General features: G+C 43.6%; 1 protein-coding gene across 1 annotated transcript; it reads left to right on the forward strand.

Annotated features, from left to right (window-relative positions):
• The first annotated feature begins 1662 nt into the window (after window positions 1–1662).
• On the forward strand, window positions 1663–19677 carry OVCH2 (ovochymase 2). Its single transcript, XM_054582769.1, has 16 exons — window positions 1663–1750; window positions 3823–3932; window positions 5794–5885; window positions 7653–7825; window positions 8172–8267; window positions 8536–8687; window positions 9306–9495; window positions 10762–10785; window positions 12385–12475; window positions 12593–12717; window positions 13470–13610; window positions 13969–14099; window positions 16062–16155; window positions 16669–16800; window positions 17930–18034; window positions 19613–19677. Exons 1-16 carry the CDS (start codon window positions 1663–1665, stop codon window positions 19675–19677), a joined length of 1809 nt encoding a protein of 602 aa, XP_054438744.1.
• The last annotated feature ends 4173 nt before the right edge of the window (window positions 19678–23850 follow it).

Below are 23850 nucleotides of genomic sequence, written 5' to 3' on the forward strand. Positions count from 1 at the left end.
AACAGGAAAAACAATCACACACTAGAATGAGGATGGTAGAAGAAAGGAATTAAACAACAGGTTATTGTTTGCAAATGAAAGAGACAGAACTAGTCTCAAAATTCGAGGTGAAGACTTTTTATGTTATGCTCCAACCTCTGCGGGCTTTCTCCTAGATATTAGTTTTATATAGATCAAATTTCGTGGTCTGAGTGAGGAAGGGGGTCAGGGAAGAGGTAAGTGAGTGAGAAAGCTACAAAACAAGAGTAGTTTAGGACAATAAAAAAACCTCCTACAAACATTCAATTAGAAAGGAGGTTATATTTTTGCCATGGAAGTCAATACATCCCTTTCTGCAAGTTACTGCAATGTAAAAATTTATTATTACCCCTAGAACTCTGGGAGGCTTAGATAGCTGGCCTTATGGAAACTTAGTATCCCAGGGCCTGGTATACTCTTCCTGAAGATGAAAGACTTTAACAGTAAGAGGAATAATAGTTTACACTCTCAAGAGATGAGAGAACTGAAGTTTTACTGACCAGCTTCATGTAGTTAATGAGTGCGTTGATATGAACTGAGAGTTGTGTTGTGGTATGCGTTGGGTGCACTGGCACCAGAGCTTAAAGGAAATGTCTTCTGCGAACAAAGGAATAAACAATAAACTCGGGCTCTCTCTGAGTGTCCTTTCTGTAATGACACAGTCTTGACTGTTTCTTAAATTTGCAGTTCTAAAAAATTTTAGGGTTTAAAACTTCTCTGTTTTGCATTTATAGTATTTGTATGTGTTTAAAGTTTTTAAATAGATTTTTTTTGGTACAAAGGCCAATGTTGCCACAAGGAAGTTAGGGGCTTCTGGTCTGGCATTTGCCATTTTGGGTAGGTAAATTGTAAAAGTTGATAGAAAAATCTCATATTCCTAAGGGGTCATAGATAGCACCAGCCAATCCGCAGCTGCTTCTCACACATTAACCATGTGTCACAGCCTCAGCCAGGGAACGACACTTGCACGTAATCCATGCTACATCATCTACCAGGTGTAGAAGTAAAGGAGGTTTAGTGTTTACTTTCTATAAATACAAAGCAATAGTGAGAAAATGCAGATTCACAAATGTCCCAGTGGATAGTACCCAAAGTGAGTGTCTAGCAGTCTGACTTCCTGACTGTGCTACCAAATTATCTTTCCTTTCCCCCATTCTCTAACATGTGGTTGTAACTACTCATTTACACTTGGAAAATAAGAGAAAGAAAACAATTTTTTAGCGTATTCTCATGGGCTGTTTGCAAGCTTGTAGTAAAGTCTAAATGAGGACAACTTTGATATTTCAATCCTCTTGTAAAAAGTGGTAACTTGTACTAAGAAGCAAGTAATGTTTTGAAATGAAAGTTTTAGACACCAACACTTAGCTGGCCTGATACACTCTGAGAAACAATGAATTGATGTGAGTATAATGGAACATGTAATGTTGCTCAATCAAGATTATGCTTCCGTGGCTGACTCCCACATCTTGCAAAGGTCTTTGCAGGAAACCACATTCAGAAACATCATATGGACATGGTTGAATGCCTCAAGTTCTGGTTAATGAATAACTTTTTAAGCTGGCTCTTTTGCTGGTCTCACAAAGCTTTCTATTTTGGTTCTCTTTCATCTCTTTAGAGTTTCAGGAAGAAACTCTGAATCTCAACATGCCTATGAATAAGAATACGCTGGTTTTACTACTCGGAATGATCTGTTTGGAAGAAGGCAAATTTGCAACTCTCTCTCGTTCCAAAGGTAAGTTCCAAACAAGCTCTATAATTACCTTTGTCTGAAGGAATAACCTTTGCTGGCACTGGACATAACTCCAGTCCATATTTCTTTGGGAAAACTAGAGAAGCAAACATATTATGGAGACCTAATTATTTTTCATGTAATTACTTTGGACTTTTCTCCTGAAATTAGCATATAAAACTGGGACAAACATTACAGAATATAACTTGGACAAGTTGCATTGATCTAGAGAAAACTGGGATTGCACACTTAGCTGGACATATTAGACAATCCCATCTTCATTTCATGGAACAAATTCAGGAAATAGCACAAATTTGGAAGCCTTTGTAATTTTTTGGAAAACTGTCATGCTGGGAAATATGAAGCATGTTCACTGTAGTGTATTATAAATGGTCTTTTTTCCTCAAGTGAAAGCTGAGGACAGTTCTCGGCAGGCTTCTCCGCAGTCAGATCGGTGCCAGCCCTGAGAAACATCATGTTGTCTGTCTTTGCTCCAATGCAGAAAACAGTAAATTTTATGTCTGAAGTATTTACGATTCATTCAGCCAAAACAGAAAATAAGCTTTTGATCCAATGTCATGGCTGCAGTGGGTTCAGAATCAAAAGGCTCAGTGTTGCATCCATGCTTTGCCATCGATTAGCCATGCGTCTCTTTGATTCTTTGTTTTCTCATCTGTAACGTGGGGGTAACAGTGCTTGATTCACAGGCGCAGAATAGGGGGTGGTTAAATGAGATGTTATTTGAAAGAGCTTTGTATATTTTAACATACAAGTCTAAACAGCCATATGCTGCTGAGAGCCATATGCTCTCAAGGATATGTTCTCAAGGAAAACGTTTGGTTCATCCACCCAACTTTTCTAAGTGTCTGCTCCATGCTAGGAATTGTTCTAAACCTTGGAACAGAGATGAATAAAAGCATAGTTTTTTTTTCCTCCAGTAGTTCACAGTCCAATGAGGAAGACAGGCAAGCAATTCACTATCACAATATTGCATGGCAAAACTATAAAAGGGGAGGAAAAAAAGAGTACTACACAATAAGGAAGAGAGAAACTTAAAGCACATCTTGAGAAAATCAAGGAAGACGTCTTAGCTGAGGTGACCTCCAAGCTGAAGAATAAGGACTAGAGGACTCGGCTAGGCAAAGAAGTGGGGTGATTATGAGGCAGCGCTTTCTAGGCCTTCCTAGAAAACATGTAGAAAATAATGATCTGCAGCAGGGACAGAAGATGGTGAATAATCAGGCAGTTGCAAACATCTTCAATCTTACCCATCTCTTAGCTAAGGAGTCAAAAAAATTGAGTATAAAAAAGTAAATGCAACTTTTTCAGGGACAAGTCTTTCCCACAAAGACAAAAGAATTCTTTTAACTGGCAACTCTTCTACCCTAACACCAGTCTGGTGTGTGTGTGAATCAGGACACAGTCTTCTCTCCACTTTGTTCTCCTTGAACAATCTGCTACTTTCTACCCACGGAGAGAATTAAATCCAGTATCTGACTGTATACCAGGTACCACAGAACATGGTCTCAGACTCAGTCCCGTGGGTGGAGCAGTGGAGATGTACACACAATTACAACCTAAGGCAGACTATGGCATCGCCCACTCAACAGATTAACTGAGCAACTTCTAGGCATCAGGAACTGTGTTATATATTGTGGATACCTCAAAGACATACCATTGTCTAGTTAGGTTGAAAGACGTAGACATAACCACAATACACGTAACTAATATCATATAAGCACAGAGTGTTGTGAGAAGCCTCGAAGGTCCAGACTGCTTAGAAGCAAAGGGGGCTGCAACCCTGCTAACCCAGTGGAGATCTACCTCTGAGGCCCTTAGTCTTCATATCATGATATGCATGTTCTATATGACAAAAGCTGAAGAATCCTTTGTACTGCCAATCACAGTGAATCCCACAATTAACTTAAAACCATTTTGCAGTCTTTCTACATGATCCATGTCCTACAGTTTTTTCTTGCTCAGAAGAGTTCCCTCTATCCCTCAGTCTTAGAAGCTATCTAATGACCAATTTCTTTTTTTTTTTTATTTTTTATTTTGTCTTTTCTTTACCCCAGATCCCACTTGTGGGCAGAGTCTGGTAAAGACACAATCTTGGAATTACTTTAACATTTTCAGTCGCATTGTTGGGGGAAGCCAAGTGGTAAAGGGCTCTTACCCATGGCAGGTGAGTCTCAGAGAACATTCTTTGGTGGGTGAACTATGAGCTGTCTTGAGATTGGCTCTCTTAAATCATATGCTACCCATCAATGTGCACCTTTCTGCCTAGCTCGTCACCAGAGATCTCATGAGTGTGTGCAGGAATTTAAGTCCCTCATGGTATGTACCAGTTAAGTGCCAGAGAAAGGGTGTCCAGAAGAGTTACAGGCACTATTGGCTTGTTCCAAAAATTGAAAATGCCATCCCAAACTTTCAACCCCTAAGACAAAAATCGCACTTCAAGAAGATGAAAAACATTTAAATAAGCATAAATGGTAGGTACAGAATAGACAGGGGGAGGTTAAGGATAGTATAGGAAATGGAGAAGCCAAAGAACGTATATGTCTGACCCATGGGCATACACTAAGGGTGGGAGGAAAGCTGGCAGCGGGGCAGGGCAGAGGGGAATAAAGGGGAGAAAAAAATGGGGCAGCTATAATAGCATAATCAATAAAATATACTTAAAAGTAAATTTACAATTAAAAAAATAATGTTCTGATTCAATACATATTAAAAGTATACATCTATCATTAGAGTTAAAGATGACCAGGGAAGTCAAAGACGTCATATCCATAGGTCTACTTTACGTGTGACTGTGACGTATAAGATTTACACCTATACCACAGGACCTCTCAGGGACTAATCAAGGCTATTGCCTTCTTAATAGTTACTGCTCTAAGAATTCTGTCTCAGTCTAATTTCCTCATCCTCCCATGCCATTGAAATATCTCTGTGCTTCTGTCCCCAGACAGAGGTGTTTACATTTATTGTCTTTGTACATCCTCCAACTTTCTTTACCCTGGGAGCCATACTGTATTCTTGCCATTTAATTATATAAGTAGAATGATGGCTCTTTATTTTAACTTCTCTTGAGTCAGTCATATTGACTTTTAGGTGAGTAGGTATTTGGTAATGGTTGGTTGACTGAGCATGTATTCACTGGGTTGATGAATTAGTTACTCAGTTGAAGAGTTGGTTGATCAGTTAGTTCCTTACTTGGTCAACTAGTTGGCTAGTCAGTTCAAAAGTCCATATTCAAATCATAGTCAGGGAAGAATCACTTACTTTTTTACTTATTGGCTCTCTATTCTTTTCTTAGCCTTTCTTCTGCATTAAATATCTTTTCAATCACTTGTTGAATAATTTTTGGTTAAAAAGAGAACAATTCTAATAAATTGCTTACTTTATTATTTCAACAATGGAATTAAAAGTATTACTTGTACTCTGTAAGTCATTTTAGAGTCAAATCAAATATCATGAACAAGATAAACCAAAGATAGAGGCAGAATAAAAAAAAAAAAAAGCAGGCTGACAAAAGTTGTAGAGGTCAAACAATTAAGAACATTAGAAGATTGTTGGTCCAGACTAATTCTCTAGGAGGCTTGGAGGGACTGGAGCATGTGCTGAGAGGCTCCCTGAACTCTCTCACCTCACCGGTCCCAAAACCAGCTCATTTGGACTCTGCTGTCTGTATGTAACAATTCTTTTTCTTTCTCTTCATTCACAGATACTGTTTATATTGTTAAGAGTAACAATGAGTCAATATTATTATAAAAATAAATTAATACCAACAGTTTACACAAAATTAATACAGCCAATTATCTGAAATTTGCCACCTCTCCTGTGAACAAGGGCTGGGGACGCTGTGGTTCCAGCGCTGCCCTTTTTTCTGAGCTGTGGGGAAAGGGCTTTTACACCTTTACAGCCTGTGATTTCTGGCATCTATGGAGAACCTATCTGGGCCTGTTTTTCAGAATGCACCCAGGCTCCAGGTTTTGGGGGGGTCCCAGGGCATTGACTTGTTCTGATTTAAGGTCTCTGCATTTCAGGTGTCCCTGAGACGAAGGCAGACGCACATCTGTGGAGGAACCATCATCTCCCCACAGTGGGTGGTTACGGCTGCTCACTGCGTTGCAAACAGGTAGAGGAAGGCCTCGCTCATGAACAGAAGTCAGGTTACCCTTCTTTTTCCTTGGAATCAGCAGCAAGAACTCTTAAAACAGGAACTGTGTGATGTATGCTTTAGCAAGAGAACATCTTAATTGCATAACACAAGTAGGGCTTAGTGATGTTGTCAGAGGGTACTCGACTTGGTAGAAAACATACATCTCTTGCAGAAGTAGAATAGTTAAATATGAATGGAAGTTAATAAAGAATAATATCCAAGTGAGAAAAAAAGTATCACAAACATATTTGTGAAAGTTCTCTCCTAGTTTCCCTAAATTTCAGTGAAAACAAAATTATGCAGTTGATTAATGCATCTTAAGAAATGGATAAAAGAGAACAAAAGGAGGCCAGTAAACAGAAAGAAGGCTCCCATATGTTCTTTCACATTGATCCTGCCTCTGTGAGCTTCAATCTAACAACTTCCATCCTTAATCCACTTTCCCATGTGTTTTCAAATGTTCTACTGTCTCCAGTGCTCTTGGTATTCAAGATCATGTCCTCATAGTTGCCCTATTTCCAATCTACAAACATCTGCTGGATATTTACTTGGTGCTAGACTCTAGTGGGTACCAAGGATACAAAGATGAGTAAGATGTAATTCCTGCCCCCAGAGAGTTGACAGTGTAAAGAAGAGTCAACTGATAAATCCACTGCAATGCGGCAGGTAGTTAGGCTAGCGAGTTGCTATGTGTTAGGTTTGGTACTTAACAGAGCCAAGAGCCAGGAAAGTACACCAAGGGAAAATTGTGCCCTTCCAAATTTATTTTTTATTCAACACTTTTGGGAATGAAAGGTCTCAAAAGATGGCAAGCCCAAAGATCCTAATCCATCCCAATTCATCCCATCCAGTTCCTTTCAGGTAACTTTGCTTCAGGAAGGGGAATAGAATGGTCTTTCCCGTGTCATGCCAGGTCTTTAAATTACAAACATGAAGGGGGTAAGGAGAAGATCCCCACCTCCCATTGCTGTAATCAGCTCCCAAGCCCTGAGAGCGCATACTCTCCGGGACATGAGAGTTATGGTGCTATTACATCCTTCACAACTATACTTGTCCACTATGCATTAGATCTCTGACAGTAAAGCAGCACAGTTAGTGGGGGTCACAAATCATTTGCTGATAGTGAGGCCAGGCCAACCACCTAGGGGAGCTAAATAAAGTCCACTCTAGCTTTAGGCCCCTGAATTACAATGTAAATATATACATCTTTAGACACTTTACAAATAGCATTGCAATGTATTCAATTTATTTTATTTTTATTTTTTGCTATATAATATTTCCGTATGTTTTTTATTTTTTTATTGTTGCTCATGTACAGTTGTCTCCATTTTCCTGCCACCACTTCCCCTTGCTCCACCCACCCCCACCTCCCTCCCTCAATCCCTCCCCCCTTTGGTTTTGTCCATGGGCCCTTTATACATTTTCCTCGACAACCCTTCACCTCTTTCCCCCATTATCGCCCTCCCCTCTGGTTAATGTCAGTTTGTTCTTTATTTCAATGTCTCTGGTTATATTTTGCTTGCAATGTATTACATTATTGACTCCATGAGACCATTCTTTACTACTATCCCATTCACACTGAGAACTGTATTTTTATTAAGAGTGTTGGAATCATTCTTGCTTTCTCTGTTCAGGAGCCATGACTCTCATCCCTGCCTTTCTGAAGAGGCCCATTTGTCAACCATTACAACTGTACTCAGAGACTCAATGAAATCAATTCATTTTACTGCTTCCTCTTCATAGAAACAGTGCGTCAACTTTGAATGTTACTGCTGGAAAACATGATTTGAGCCATACAGAGCCAGGAGAGCAAACCCTCACCATTGAAATCATCATCATACACCCATATTTCTCCACCAAGAAACCCATGGACTATGATATTGCTCTTCTGAAGATGGCTGGCACCTTTCATTTTGGTAAACATTTCAGGCTCACTCTGAATTAATCTATCCCATGTTCTCCATATTTTCTGTTCTACAGCACATTCCTTTGGCATATTTATGCCCAATAATCCTGGGTCAAGGTCTTAGAGACAAGGATTTGAGGTAGAGGGTCCCCTATCTGAAATGCTTTTGCTTGCAGCTTCAGATATGGGATTACGTAGAGTGAGAAGAGGGTCTTTCTTTGTCTGACAAGCGACACCTGAAGTGTCAGGCAGGAATATTACAGCTCTTCCAAGATCATGGGGGAAGCACCTCGATGCCAGTTGATGAGTGGCTTCTGGTGTCCTCCCTCCATGCCCTGCCTTGCTCTTTATTTTAGGCCAGTTTGTGGGGCCCGTGTGTCTCCCAGGACCAAGGGAGCGGTTTAAGGCTGGACTGGTTTGTACAACTGCAGGCTGGGGCCGCCTGACTGAGGGTAAGAACTTCTATGCCCCTACCCTGAATCGGATGTCAGAACTTTCTATTGGGCAATTAGAAATTAGAAATTTTAATCTGATTTAAAAAAAGAAATTGTGTAAACATTTTTTAAAACAGAGAATATTAAAATGCACTTAGAAGTTCAGCTCTTTCCAGCAGACACAAGCCCAAATGGGGCAGGCACCTTCAACTCAGATGGTGTGTGTGGGCGGGGGGGTGGAGGGGGGAATGTGCCTTGCCGGGGCTCTCACCTCTGTGTTTTCTAGAGGGCATCCTCCCACAAGTCTTGCAGGAAGTGAGCCTGCCCATTCTCACCAAGGAGGAGTGTGCGGCAGCTCTGTTAACCCTAAAGAAACCCATCAGTGGGCGGACTTTTCTCTGCACAGGCTTCCCAGACGGAGGGAGAGATGCGTGCAAGGTAGGTGGGCGCCGAGGGGCTGAAAGGTCCCGGGACCGGGCAGGGCTTCCCTCAGCTTTGTAAGGGTGAGCTCCAAGATGAAGGGTCCAGAGTGACAGGAGAGGCTGAGTCCAAATAAAGGGACAGTTTAAACAACCTGTTTATACCAGGGAGTGTGAATTCAGAGGAGGTCTTCCATGTTTTTGCGAATGACTAAATAGCAGATAATGCCGATAATCTCTCAAGAATGGCTGGCTCTTTCCTATTTAGAAGTTTCCTGTTCATGAATAAGGGAGAATTTACTTTCCCTCCATTCCTCCTGCTGACCAAAACCGGAGGTCAGTTTTACTACTGGGCAAGACTTCTCTGAGCCTGTGAGATGAGACCGGAGAAGGAAGAAAGCTTGACGCTTGATGAAAGCCTAGGATGGGAGAGAAGGAGGTGGAACTAACAGGCTACACCGATATTTGAGGATCTAATGTGAATTGTGCTTGGCTGTTCTCGCAGGCCTGAGTCCAAATTATTAGAAGTGAAGAAAACTCATTGATCCTCATTGAGCAACTTTATCAGGGAAAAGAGTGAGCACTTTGGGGCTCAGACGCAGATCGTGATGGTAACAGAGGCTTTGTCTCCCTACAGGGAGATTCAGGAGGTGCCCTCATGTGCCGGAATAAGAAAGGGGCTTGGACTCTCGCTGGTGTGACTTCCTGGGGTTTAGGCTGTGGTCGAGGCTGGAGAAACAATGTGCAGAGAGATGACCAAGGATCCCCCGGGATCTTCACAGATCTTAGTAAAGTGCTTCCCTGGATCCAAAACCACATCCAAATTGGTAATGAAGCTAGCATGTCGGGTCAAGAAGTTAGGGCCAGAGAGAGCATCAGCAGAGTCTAGGCCAGTCGTGACCACTGAGCAGACAGGTTCTGCTCCTATTCTTAGGGTGGTACATAAGGATTGCGATCTCTCCTTAAGCTGAAACAAGAGTAAAACGTGGTATGTGGTAGAGCATACAAATATGTGCTCATCACTTTTCAACTGTGCTAGCAAGATTCAGCAAGCAATAGCATAGAAGGGTGTTTACCAACCACGGGAAATATTGACCCCAGGGGACAATGTCTGGAGACATTGGTGTGTGTGGGCGGGGGGGTGGGGGGGGGAATGTGCCTTGCCGGGGCTCTCACCTCTGTGTTTTCTAGAGGGCATCCTCCCACAAGTCTTGCAGGAAGTGAGCCTGCCCATTCTCACCAAGGAGGAGTGTGCGGCAGCTCTGTTAACCCTAAAGAAACCCATCAGTGGGCGGACTTTTCTCTGCACAGGCTTCCCAGACGGGTTGTCACAATTGGGGGTGAGGGTGACACTAGCATCTAGTGGGTAGAGGTCATGGATGCTGCTAAGCCTCCTACAGCGCACAGAACAGCCCCCAGGATAAACAATGATGCAGCCCAAATGTGAGCAATGCCATGGCTGAGGAGGCCTGGTCCAAATCCAGGTACTGTAAGTCTGAAAAGGCCTGGGTCTACACACCCCCTTCCACTAGACTGACCAGGGAGTTAACGGAAGCTTCATTTCTACCTCCAAACCAAACTTCATTGTTTCCTAACTGGTGGCTTCCAGCCCCAGTAGGGCTTCTATTTTTCCCCAGAGGGGTTAATTCAAATAAGTTTAGTAAGGACTTAGGTTTGTTTTCAAGTGCATGGTCCAGGGGCAGGTACCTGAGCCCTCAGTTCAAGTTGTAGCTATCCTGGCAATTCTTTTGTGGCTATGGGTGAGAGGCTTCCGTCTCCAGCTTCCCTTCTTATGCAAAATGAGAGAAGTAGACCAGATGACCTCTTCTCGCTCTGTGTGACCTCCAAGCTAGTCATGGACCATCATCTAATTTACCTATTGAATAAAGAGAGTGAAATCCTCTCCTTAAAACAAAAGGCCACTGTCTGCTTTGTCAATGTGTCCCTTCTGTTCTTTCCACAGATTAGATTTTCATTAGTTGCATACTGACTCTAAAAATCTCTGCACCTTTAAGCCAGGGAGATGCTAACTTCTTGAAATATTGTTTTGGATACCACAACTCTTGAATTGTATCTTTCTTTTTCTTTCCTAGGGAAGCGGAGAAAGAGCTCCAGAGGTGGGTATTTCTCCAGCCTTAATATCTAGCATATCTGAATATAAGTTCCCTTTATAATATAGGGTCTTCCTCTGCAAGAGCTTTCCTCGCTCACTGGGTATAAAAACACCACTTGGAAAACCCACAGCCATTCCATGCCAGTCAGTACAGTCCCTCACGCAGCTGGAGCCCTGCCATTTCACGTCTTGTCAATCCAGAGCTCCATCTCAATTCAGTGAACATTGGCCACCTTGCTTTGGATCAGAGGCCTGAAAGAGTAGGGTGAAGTGGTACAGATGTGGTCAGTAAGTTACACACCTTGGCCTGAAAGTGCCCTATGTGTCCAGCGGACTCAGCCTGGTGTCACACTGCATGGCTGCAATGAATTCACTCTATGACTTTGGGAAGCTCCATCCTACCTCTGAAGCTGTTTCCTCCTTCGTAAAGAAAAAGGTTTGGACCAGATGGTTTTTAAGGCATCTTTAGCGCAACTCTCCAGTGGTTCTGTGAGTCTGTGCAACTACCTACAAAAAGCAACGTGAGAAAGTGTACCCTGAGAACTGAGAACAGGAAGAAAAACAGAGGTGGCTTTGGAGCACAGACAGCTTCTAAGCTGAACTTTCAAGGACAAAGAATGAGAAGTTTTTCAGGTGGAAGTGGGATACAGGAAAAGACAAACACATATTCCAGTTGTCATCCTGGATGGACACTAAAGAATGGAGATAGGAAAATGCAGTGTGTAATAGAGACCAGTGACTCAAAGCAGCTGAAATGTAGGGTATGTGATGGGGTCTTATTAGAAAGATAACTGGAGACCAAATTATGGAAATTTTGAAAGCTAGTAAAAAAGGGTTTGGACTTTATTGATTAACAGGAAGTGTATTAATTAAATAGATTAGAGCTATTCTTTAGTGGTATAAGAGCAGCACATAGGGAATAGATTGGAGAGGAAAACAATTCAAGGTGGATTTATGAGACTATACATTAATTTAAGAGACAAGAAATGAAGGCTGGACCTAGTGCAAGGGCCAGAGAATGAAAATTAGGGAACAGAAACAAGAAGATTTAGAACTTGTTGGTCACTTAGATGAAGGGTAAGGAGGGAGGAATCAAGGACGTTACCTAAGATTTGACCGTGAGAGGCTAAGACAAGGATGCATAAAAGTAATCATACCAGAAGTGCCCAGAGAAATTTCATTTATACCATGTTAACTTTCAGAGGAGATATCTAGGGGATGATGGGAAAATCAGGTCTGAAGTTCAGACATGTAGAGATGATAGCTGAAATTGAGGGCATGAATGAGACTGGTTAGACGGCTCGGGCAGAGACAGATGAAAACTAATGATAGAACCTGGGAACTACCTGTGTTTATAGAATGGAGCACGGGGTCAGAGAAAGAAAAATAAATTTAAAAAATCCCAGAATCTCAAGGTTAAGCAGAACCTAAAAGGAATAATAATAATAATAATGATAATAATAATAGGCATCTAGAAACCAAGGTAAGAATGGTTATGTGAAAAGGAAGTGTGCACACGAAGAATCAGGTGTTTCCAGGCCAAGGAAAGCGAGGGCTGCTGTGAGCAGCCATCACTATTAGCCTGATTCTTGTTCCCTCCCAGCCTCATGCACTGAGAAGGATCCTGTGGTCAGCGAGTCTGAGGGGGAGCTGCACTTCCCAGAAAGCCCCTACCTATACTACGACCGCGAGCAGTGAGTCCTCCTCTGCGACCCCTCCCCCGACTCCCACCTCTGGTCTGACTGTGCCCATTAACTGTGACAGCCACTTTATGTCCAGAAATAACACCCTCTTAATGCATCTGCCTGCAGACTGTGTGTCTGGACCCTGCTGGTACCAGAGGAAATGCATGTGTTACTCAGTTTTTCCCGCTTGGACGCAGAGTCTTGTCACCACAGTTACCTGTCAATATATTCTCCAGAAGACAGACTTACTGGTGAGTGGATTTTCACATTGTCAGATGGACACTAGAGATGGCAGGGCTTAATGGGGCCTCGTTACGATACGTCTGGCCCTGACACATCTGTCAACGCCACATTTCCTGTCTGGAGTCCTTGAGACTCAGAACTGACAGGAGAAAAGAACTAAATCTGAGCCTGTGTGATGGACGGCGATAAGGCCACCGTGCATTTTATTTGCTGCATCTGCTTTCCACGGAGCCAGGCTTCCTAGGCCCCCTCGCTGGAGCCCACTGGGAGCGAGATGCAGACGTACTGCAGGACCTGCCAGTGCCTCCCGGGCAGCATGCTGCTTTTCTAGGCCTGGAAAAGACCTTTGCCTGCCTTGCCCAGCTAAGATTAAAAATGGATACTCATGAGTGGGAGAGAAAAGTTACTTATATTAAAAAAAAAAAAACAAAAAAAACAGGAATAAAGGAGAGTTTCTTTGGTTCTTAACTGGAGGTGATTTTGCCTCCCAGCAGCCGCCTGGCAATGTCTTAGAAGCTTTTTTGGTTGTCACGGCTGGAGGGTGTTATTGGCACCTCCAGGAATGTGCTGCAACACAGCCGACAAGGCGCAGGAGCCTGAACACGAAGCACGTTCCAGTTCTAAATGTCAATAGCACCATGGTTGAGACACCCTGGTTTAGACAATCCTGCACTATCATGACAAGTGGTTCAGTTCCCCTTAAGTCTTTGAACGGGTGCTGTTTTCTAGACTCGGAACAAAGAATCTTCTTATGTTGCAGGGAAGTTCTGTGGAGAAAGCCTCGCTTCATCAGTTCTTGTTGCCTCCAACTCTTTAAGGCTGAAGTTCTTCTCTGATGCCACAGATTATGCCGCTGGGTTTAATCTCACCTATAAGGCTCTTAAACCCAGCTACCATCCTGGTAAAACCATTTGTTTTTATTGCACACTATGCAGGGCTTTTGTAGAAGCTGAGGCCCCATAGGAATTAGGTGAGGGGCAGGGAGCTCCCTCCCAAGGCCCAGCTGGCTCCCCGGTGCGGGGGAGCACAGGCCAGTGCGACGGCAGGACCAGGCACTCCTGTGGTCCTGCTGCTGCACACGCGAGTGAGGGGAGACGGCCTGCGAGTTCTGAAAAGCTGGTGCACGAACCTCTTCTTTCTTGTTGGCTCTGCTTGAAGATTCAGTTGATGCGTCATCTGTGGAAGACAGGAGGGAAAACAAAGCAGTTCCTCTTTGCTTGGCTGAGGCCACTGTTGAGATGTTTTCCCTTGTGTTTCAGACTCAGGTTGCAGCTTTTTAACTGTCCTTTTTGAGGGCGGCCTCATACAGAGCCTCCGTTATCCTGAAGATTACAGTGACATGGCCAACTGCAACTGGGTTTTTCAAGCCCCCAAACATTACCTAATTAAGGTACTGACTCTGTTACCCTTACTTTGCTAAGCTATCTCCACAGAAGACCTAACATAAGCGCCATTAAGTCAGAGCTTTTTATATGCTTTATTCACTGCCATATACTTACTGCCTACCTAGTACCTACCACCTGGCATACAAGGCTATCAACACACATTTGCTGAAGAACTGACCAGCCTATTTCCCCTTGTAATTACCCACACTTACCACCAGATGGCAATTGTGCACTTGACTTTTTGCTGAAATGCTGCCTTAAGCTTTTGTACCGGGTAAATTGGTTCATCAGTCTCTAGCCAGTCCTAGAAACACTTTGTAATGAATGGCTAACACAAGTCAATGAAAATAAGGCCCAAATCATCAAGCTCTCATGCAGAGGAACAGAGCAAGCACAGAGCAACCAGCATAGAACAGGTTCCGGACACTGGCATGAGAATCATAACATGCACCAGGAGGGATGGTGGATGGTGAAGCTCAGGGCAAAGTACGGAGAGCCTTGAATGTCAGGACGCAGAGTTTATTTAGTATTCAATTAGTGGTGTTTGTTCATCAAACACTAGTAAGCCATCTGCAGAGAAATACCTCCGGATAATTAAGGTGAGACTGTAGTCAGAGTGAGGTTGGAACTAGGCATTTATTTAGAATATCTTTCTCTTAAAACTAGTAATTGAAAGCAAGGGAATATGAAGTTGAGAGAGTAATAAATAAAGGGGGGAAGAGTAGGGTGAACAAGACCCCAAAGTTCTCATATGTTCAAGTGGCAAAAAGGGGTCTGAAACACAGGAGAACCAAACTGGCAGGGCGTCATGACAGCCCACAGAGTGGAGCCCTTAATTTAAACCACTAAATGAAACAAACAAAACGGTGTGGCCAATGCTTTGGATTTACCACACGAAGTTAGACTTTAAAGAGAAGGAGGACTGAGCATTCACTGTCCAGTCCCCGCCTCACCCCCCCATAAAAGGGCAGAATAATTGGACTGGACAACTGAACAGCAGAGAGGAGGCAGGAGCGGTGGTGTCTGAAATATCAAGGTAAGGCAGGTGTTAGGAGCAGAGACAAGATCGCACAGGTTTGGCCAATGAGTGGGAGAAGAAGACACGGAAAAAGCAAGCACAAATCTTTTTCTAAAATCTTCTGAACACGCATACACAGGGCAGAAATTTCAGGAGGAAGTAGAATTAAGGGAAGGTTTGTTATGAGGGATGGAGGATAAAAGTTTAAGTATGAGCACTTTCTGGAGGGAGGATGAAGGCAAATTTAGTTGACAATCTGAACATGCCAGAGCTAGAATTTAAGAACATTCATTCAGTAACTGAACACTGTGGATAGGAATTTGGAAATTCGCAGTGCAGGTCATAGCTATGCACACACCATGACTCAGAGAGAAAACATTCATTTCCAGAAAGCCTCCCTGTAAGGGTTTGAGGATTGTTTGAATGAGTCCTGTTTCTGACACGGCTCCTTTCCCCCGTGCCTACGCTCACCATTGATGACCATTTGCCTCCACTTCTGTCCTATCCTTGCAGGCCTGTGACTGGGGCTGAGGGCTCAGGCTCCGCGAAATCCCTATCATCTGTATGTTTAAAATCTCAACTCCCACTTCATCAGCCCCGTCTCCCACTGCTCTTCTCCTCACACGCCATTGGCCAGTGCCATCAAACTGCTCAAATATTGTTCTTTGCTCCTTTTGGGAGGGAGCTAGGGAGTCCAAATATTTGCATATTTTCCCACCCTTATATTGGGACTGAATTTTTAGTTGAGATGATTCAGCAGGTTTGGGGGCCTGTGGTACAGCACCTTTTTCTTAAGTATTAATAATCTAACCCACTCATGAACGTCCCACTAACTTTCATCTAAGGTCACACTCCAGGGCAAGCTGAGCAATCTAAATTTCTCTGCTTAATCAAAATCAGGTAATTCATTCTTATTACTTACTCTGGATGTAATGTGGAGTCTTCTCAGCTTTCCTTTCAGGATCTGGAAATAGAGGAGAGTGGAGACTGCACTTCCGACTCCGTGACAGTACACAAGGATGTAGAAAGGAAGAAGGAAATAGGTTTGTGTCCCTGGAGCTCAGCTTTCCTGGTTTGCATTTGGACCCCATCCTTCTGGGGAATTAAAAGGCTCTGGCTCAATGGTCCTTCACTCCCCTGCACCACCTCCGTCCCTCCCCACGCTCTCACTGCCACGCCGCCTCCTCCTCCATCAGGGTGGGGTGAGTGGGAGGGAGAATGGAAGGACCGTTTGAACAGAAAATATGGAAAGTGCGCATGAATGAGTGGTTAGAAGGGGAAAATGCCACTGAAATAAGCCCTCTGGCTAGAACCAATTCCCTTAATGACACTCCTAGTACAAGCGTTTGGGAGGTAAACAGAATCAAAATGTTAATGGGTTAAAAACATAGTAAAAAGAAGCCAACTGCCTGACTATTTTGAAAACAAATACAGACATCCACGAGAAAAGTTTATGTCCTAACAGTTACCTAAAGGACAATTATTTTTTCTTTACTTCAATGTCATGTCTATTGCTGGGCCCTTGACATGTCTTGCCTGGGCTGGACTTGAACCAGCTCGGTTGTGTGGCTTTGTTACTCCTGCCCCCGTGCTGAGCTCCTCTGGTGTAATGCTCATCAGCTTCCAGTCGAATGGAAATGAGACCTTCCGAGGCTTTCAGGCTACAGTCTCCTTCATTCCTGAAGCAGGTAAGACCAAGGGGAAACCAATTCCTCGGGTCCAAATTCTCATCCTCATAATGTGTTAATCAAGGACAACCTTTAGAGCCCAACATGGATCCAATTAGAGCTCATTATTTGCAGCAGTTCTGTTCTACAAAGTTGCCATGAACACCACCAAAATAAGTGAATACTTAACCAGACTTCCTAGGGGAGATGCAGGGTTGGGTTTCTATGAGCCTCTGGTTTATGTCTGTTTCTGTTAAAAGTCACCTTATTTAATATATACTGTTCATTCATTAACACCAAACTCATAGCCAATACCACAATAAGTCAAACTGAACTCCAACTGAACAACTTTATCTATCACATGTATTTTCAAAGACATCACACTCTCCTTGGTCATTGTAAATAGCAAAGTCGCCAAAAAAAACCCCACAAAAATAAAAAAAAAAAAGCAACACAGAAAAACGTGGTACTACACAGACCATGGGAAAAACACTTATAGTTATAGAAAAACACTTATTGACAGCTGAAACAAGAAGGCAGAGTGTCACCTCAATAGACCTCAGGTAGGGACATATGCATGAGGTGACTCATATTTTCACAGATGTCCATGAAGGACCACAAAAGCACCATGGGTATTGGTTTTGAGTTATAAATAAATTGCAGCAAGCACGTGAATTTGGTGATCCAGAATCCACAAAGGATGAGGATCAACTGTATATATGAATCTTGGCCTATGCTTACTAGACATGTGATCTAAGAGTTCTCTTAGGACTCATTTTCTTCAACCTTACAATGGGTGAATAACACATGCCTGGTAAGAATGTAGTGAGGATTAAATCGGCAAGTGTGTGACATGTGACAGGAGCTCCAACATGTGAACTACCTTCACCAACCCCCAATCCCTAGACACCTGAATTACCCAGTTTCCTTCCAAGCCCTCATACCCATAAGCACTTTGTGCAAACCCCACACGGCTCTCAAGTCATTCATTCTTGTTAGGGGGTAAGCTACTTATCGCAAAGCCAGGTTAAATTACTTCACTTTTTAGTTAAAATACCCATGGGGTTCAACTGACTGAGATGCCCCAGAATTCTAACAATAATAATTAACTGGAAAGTCCCAAGCACTGGCCTTGTGTGTGTGATCTGAGCTGCTGTATTATGCTTACACTCAGAGTTAAATGTCTCCAGCTCAGAGGATGAGTCAATGTTTCTGGAGACATGGAATGTCCTACCTGAAGAATCCAATGCTTCCGGTGAGCTGTTTCGGGGAATGTGACCAAGAGATACACACAGAGAGTATTAGCCAGAGAATCCCCAAAAGATATGTCAGAGTCCTAACCTCTAGTGCCACAGAATGTGACCTTATTTGGAGATAGAGCTTTAGAGAGTTAATCAAGCAAACTGAGGTCATTATTGTGGGCCCCAATGCAATGTGACTGGTGTCTTCATAAAAGGGGAAATTTGGATGCAGAGAGAGACACATACACACAGGGAGAACGCCATATGAACATGAAGGCAGATACATTATCTTCAAGCCAAGGAACACCAAAGTTTGCCAGCAAACCACCAGAAGCTAGGGAAAAGGCATGGAACAGATTCTCCGTCACAGCCCTCAGAAGGAATCAATCCTACCAACACCTTTACCTCAGACCTCTAATCTCCAGAACTGTGACACAATAAATTTCTGTTCTCCTAAGACTCCCAGCTTGTGGTATTTTGTCACAGTAGGTCTAGCAAACCAATACACCAGGAATTGGCTTACATGATTGTGGGAGCTGACTAAGCAAGTAAATCCAGAGGGAAGTCAGAAAGGAAGCTGACAGGACGCTGGGATTCCACAGCATGAGCTGGAGCTGTTCTCCACGGGTGGAATTTCTACTCTCTTCTCAGGAAGCCTCAGCTCTGCTTTTAAGACCTTTCCAGTTAATTAAATTAGGCCCACCCAGATGATCCAAGATAATCTTCCCTACCTAAAGTCAACTGATTAGGAACTTTAAATTTGCAAAATCTCTTCACAGCAACATCTCGATTGATGTCTGATTGAATAACTGGGGGCTGTGTTCCAACCAAGCTGACACATCAAAAAGCCATTGCCTAGAGCTCCATGGGCTGTACTCATTGTCCCTTTTGCTCAAAGCAACACAAAATGACCCAAATCACAGGCCTTCCTCCAAAAGCATCATTGGACATCTCTGGCCTTCAGCTTTATCAGCTGAAAAGTGAAGTGCTTCTTTAAATTTGAAATCAGGAATGTTTAAGTTTGCATGGCATCACAAACACAATGTTTTTAATGCCCTGCTTATACCACAGGGTGCCGTGGTGTAGGGGAAGAACATGAGGCTGGATTCCCAAATGAGGGCTTGCGTCCCAGCTTTGCCATTTTCAAGCCATGTGATCATGGACAAAGCATGGGATGAATCTCTCTGAGGTTCTTTCTGCAAACTCAAGTGGTTGTAAAAGGATCATAACAATTTCAGAGGGTTATGTTCCATTATAGGAAATGTTTTGTAAACTCTACTGTCCTATAAAAATGAAGGTTTTATAATTACTCTTAGAATGGAGGCTTTAGCCCAGTTTGCTCTATCTTGACTTGTTCAAACTTTAGGAAAAAAACAAAACAAAACAGAAGTTGTCCCCCAAAATAAAACTTTTTTTGAAAACCTTCTGCCTTTGTCCCTATAAGAGACAAGGAAGCAGAGGCTGGGGCAAATTAGTAACCAACCACAGTCCTTGCTGTTGTCAGGCAGCGGGTGGAATACTTCCCTCACTTCTTTCTTTTGGATGCTTTCCATTTCTCCCCTTCCTGGAGGCCAGCCTTTCTCTTATTGCAGGTCCAAGGCCCCCAGCCCTGGGCTGGTGGCCCTACCCCATCTGCACAGGTGGCACTTTCTCCTGAAACCTGCATTTGCTGCCCCACTTACTTCCTGTTGTCTCCACAGCACGAGCTGTGAACTCACAACTACTACCTTCTGGAGGCTCTAACTCAGCCCCTGCCACAACAGATGCTGTTTGGAAAGAGTGGAAGCAACTGCTATAAATATTGGTGGGGAACTTGACTAACATCACTGGCGTAGCTCTGCAGACATAGCTGCTCAGGGAGGATTTCCCTGGGTGTGGGAGGGCTGACGGGAACAGGACTCTGCAAGCTGTTCCTTTGACTTTTCCCAAACACAGTTTCTGGCTTAACAGCCAACACCTGGCAAATTCTGGTCACCCCCAGCATCTCAAGCCTCTTGCCTTTATACAGCCTCACTCCGTCAGGCCCTGGCAAGCCTCACATTGCCAGGAGCATGCAAGGCTTTCCATACCACATTTCTGCTACTCACTTTGAAGTCTGAAGACATTCCAGGAAGCAAAGTATTACCCCTTTGCTTTATGGCCATCTGCAGTGCTCAGTAGAGGGGACTGTGATCAGGTGGTGTTAATATACTTCAGTTTAAAATCCTTGAAGAAGAAAACCAAGGAAACTCCAATTCAGAAATAGTCTGCACTGGTCATGGTGTTGGAGCGGGCGAGGTGCTCGCTCCATCAGCATTCCCTCATAAAGCTCACCCCAGCCAACTAGATTTGTCTGCTGACATCCTTTTGTCAGGATGACATTTTTGCACAATGCACAGAGGGCAGGCCAGAGCCAGGGTGAAGAGGAAAGGATGGAGTGGGTGGGCATTGTGTGGCCTGCAGAGACAACATGCTGGAGACGTGGCCAGGCAGCAGGAGGCTGCTGAGGCAGGCTGTTCACATGAGAAACGAGACCCATAATTATAGCAAGAAGGGCATCAAAACCAGGGGCAGGGGCACCTCCTGGCTCCTTCAATCCCAAGCATGGGAAATAGATTTTTGGAATAAATCCAAGTAAAAACAAACAAGCCCTAAGACACGAAAAGAGTCATGCCCTGGCCAAGCAAGCTGAGTTGGTTGGAGCGTTGTCCTGATACACCAGGGTTGCAGGTTTGATCCCCAGTCAGGGCACAAACAAGAATCAACCAGCGAATGCATAAATGAATGGAACAACAAACTGATGCTCTCTCTCTCTCTCTCTCTCTCTCTCTTCCCCCCACCTCTAAAAAAAATCAATAAAAAATATATTTAACAAAAAACAGTCATTCATTTAGTGTATTGGTCTCCTATTGCTGCTGTAACAAATTACCACAAATACGTTGGCTTTAAAAAAACACAGATTTATTCTCCTACAGTTCTGGAAGCGAGAAGTATAAAATCGGCTTCACTGTACTAAACACAGGACTGGTTCCTTCCAAAGGCTCTGAGGGAAAACTCTTTGCCTTGCCCTTTTCAGCTCCTGGTGGCCGCTGGCATTCCTTGACCTGCGGCACCTTCTTCTGTCTTCAAAGTTCACCGCTCCAACCGCACCCTTCCGTCATCGCACTCTCTCCCCTTCACCGTCTCCCCCTGCCTCCCCCTTACAAAGAATATTGCGAAGCGGGGCCCACCAGACAATCCAGGACAGTCTCCCCATCTCAAGCTCTCTAAGTTAATCACAGCTACAAAGTCCCTTCTGCCATATAAAGCAGCATGCACGGGTTTCAGGGATTAAGGTGTGGGTATGATTGGGCGGGGCCATTATACTACAATTTAGGCTTAACAGCCAACACCTGAGAGGCGGTTATGTGTTGAGAGGGTAAAATGGAAATAAATCATTTTCAAGGTTAAAAAGCTCATAAAAAGTCCACAACAGCCTGGAAATTGTCGAGAGAGCAAATGCTCTCTAAGCATCAACCTGGTCAGGCCCCCCAGGGGAGCCCCGGCCGTGAGGGAGGCTTGTACCGCACTGGGGACGCTGTCCTGCGGGGGCGGAGTCTCATAGGTGCTTGCACAGTGACACCAACGCGCACTCTTTCTTTCTTGCAGCGCACACTTGCTGAGGGCCCACTCTTCGTCAGGCCCTATTACCAAGCTGGGCATGAAGAGAGTGAGAGGTGCTCACGGTAAATTTCAGGGGATTAGTAGAAGATGAGCCCAAATCCAGGCAGCACACAATCATGTGACAAACACATCCACAGTGTGTAGGAGAGAGGGGGCTCCCCGCCCTCTCAAAATAACTGGGAGCCCCAGATAAATGTCTGCCTTTTATCCTGATCTAAGATTAATAAAGGAGGATGTGCCACCTGCCTCTCTGGTAACAGGGAGGGGCTGGGCAGGGAAAATGAGAACGGAGAATGGAGGGGAGAGGCAAACTACTAAGAAAGCCACAGGAAAGGGAGAAGGGACTTCGGATTCCAAATGCAAAACTAAAAACTTTTGACTGAATCAAAGAAAATGAAGTTCATCCATTCATGTAATAAATGTTTATTGGGCATCTACCAATTGCCAGGCACTCTTCTACCTGGGATACAGCAGGAGTTAAAACAGACAAAGCAAGTCCTGTCCTCATGGAGCTTACATTACAGTGGAGAGAGAGACAGTAAACAAGTAGATATGTATGCCATCTGGTGATACGTCTTACAGAGCCAAGTGAAGCAAGGGAGCAGCTTACAGCACTGATGGAAAGGCCTGTTCCTCTCTTTAGTATTTCCAGAGCTTCTGCCCCGTGCCGGGCAGTGAGCTACCTGCTGCAGGACCGAGGTGAAGGCAGTCACTCATGACAGTCACTGGGCTAAGCCCTGAGCAAACAAGGTTGCCCTTGTCCTGCCCCATCACAGAACGTCCAGACAAACGTGAGAATCAGCTCTTTAATGACTGAGTATTACAGGTGCTTAATTACAAACTAAAGTAAAAGCTATCATTAACATGTAATGTTTACATCTATTGAAATTGGGGGACCGGAGCAGGTGTCTCTGAGGAAGGGCTATTTGAGCTGAGAGCCAATGAATTCATAAGAGTGAAAGATATAAATACTTGATATAAATTATTCTAATTAAGAGGAGCATGGTATTGCAACAGGGGTTGAACAACGAGAGCAATATAAGAGAACAGAGAGGCCAGAACCAGATACGTGTATGAATGAAAACTGACATATGACAGGCATGACCATGAAGGTTAGTGGCCAGGTATGATAAATTCAATAAATGTTACCAAGACAACACATTATCCACATGGAAAAATTAAATTAGATCCCTGCTTCACACCAAACACAGAAATCAGTTTCAGGTGGTTGACAGATTTAACTGTGAAAGGAAAAACTTTAAATCTTGTCAGAGAAAATATAAAATCTCTTTATAATGGGTAGAAATAGGCAAGTCACAAGAAGCACTAACCATAAAAGCAAAAGACTGAACAGCGGCGTGGGGACTGCCTGAGGGAATGGGGGGCGCTGGGTGGAGGGGGACAAAGGGGAAAAAATTGGGCCAACTGTAATAGCATAATCAATGAAATATAATTAAAAAGATTTGACTGCATTGCAATTACAAACTTCCATTCATCAAAATATATCCAGTGAGAGAGAAGAGGGAAGAAAGACAAAAAAAGAAAAAAAGAAAGGTGAACTAAGTTGCAAACTGGGAGAAAACATTTTTAACTCATATAACTGGCAACGAAGTCATCTCTAAAACAATGTAAGACTCTTTAAAATCAGCAAGAAAATACAACTCAGTAGAAAAATGGGCAAAAGTCATGAGCAGACATAATTTTTTTTTTTTTCAGAAAAAGAAACTCCACGGGAAACAAGCATGTGAAAGACACTCAGCCTCCTTAGGCAATGAAATTAGGCTCACAGGCCATCACTTTACACTGATTATATTGCCAAAAATTAAGATATCTGACAATAATATCCTGGAGGCTGCAGGCGGGGTGTTTGGGGGATGGGGCTGGGTTAATGGGATGGGAATCTATTGCTTGGTTTCCGTCTCATTCACAGGCCCAAGAGGCAGGAATTTACCTTTGCCACTGGCAATGGGATTACTGACAGGGAGCAGGGTCAGCAAGATTCTCAAATATACTGTGAAGGACTCCCATAACCGCCATGCCTGCCATTCTGCCTCCCGTGGGTGTAGCGCTGGGTACCTGTCATCTCTCTCCGCCAACAATAAATGAATGAAAGGGCACTGAGTGAATGTCTTTTTTAACTAGATCACACCCCCACCCCATCCCTGCAAACACCTTGCTCTGGACCAGG

Source organism: Pteronotus mesoamericanus, unplaced genomic scaffold (assembly GCF_021234165.1).
Source record: "Pteronotus mesoamericanus isolate MK-2021 breed Mesoamerican mustached bat unplaced genomic scaffold, CSHL_Meso_final contig_1189, whole genome shotgun sequence".
Classification (NCBI taxonomy): Eukaryota; Metazoa; Chordata; class Mammalia; order Chiroptera; family Mormoopidae; genus Pteronotus; species Pteronotus mesoamericanus.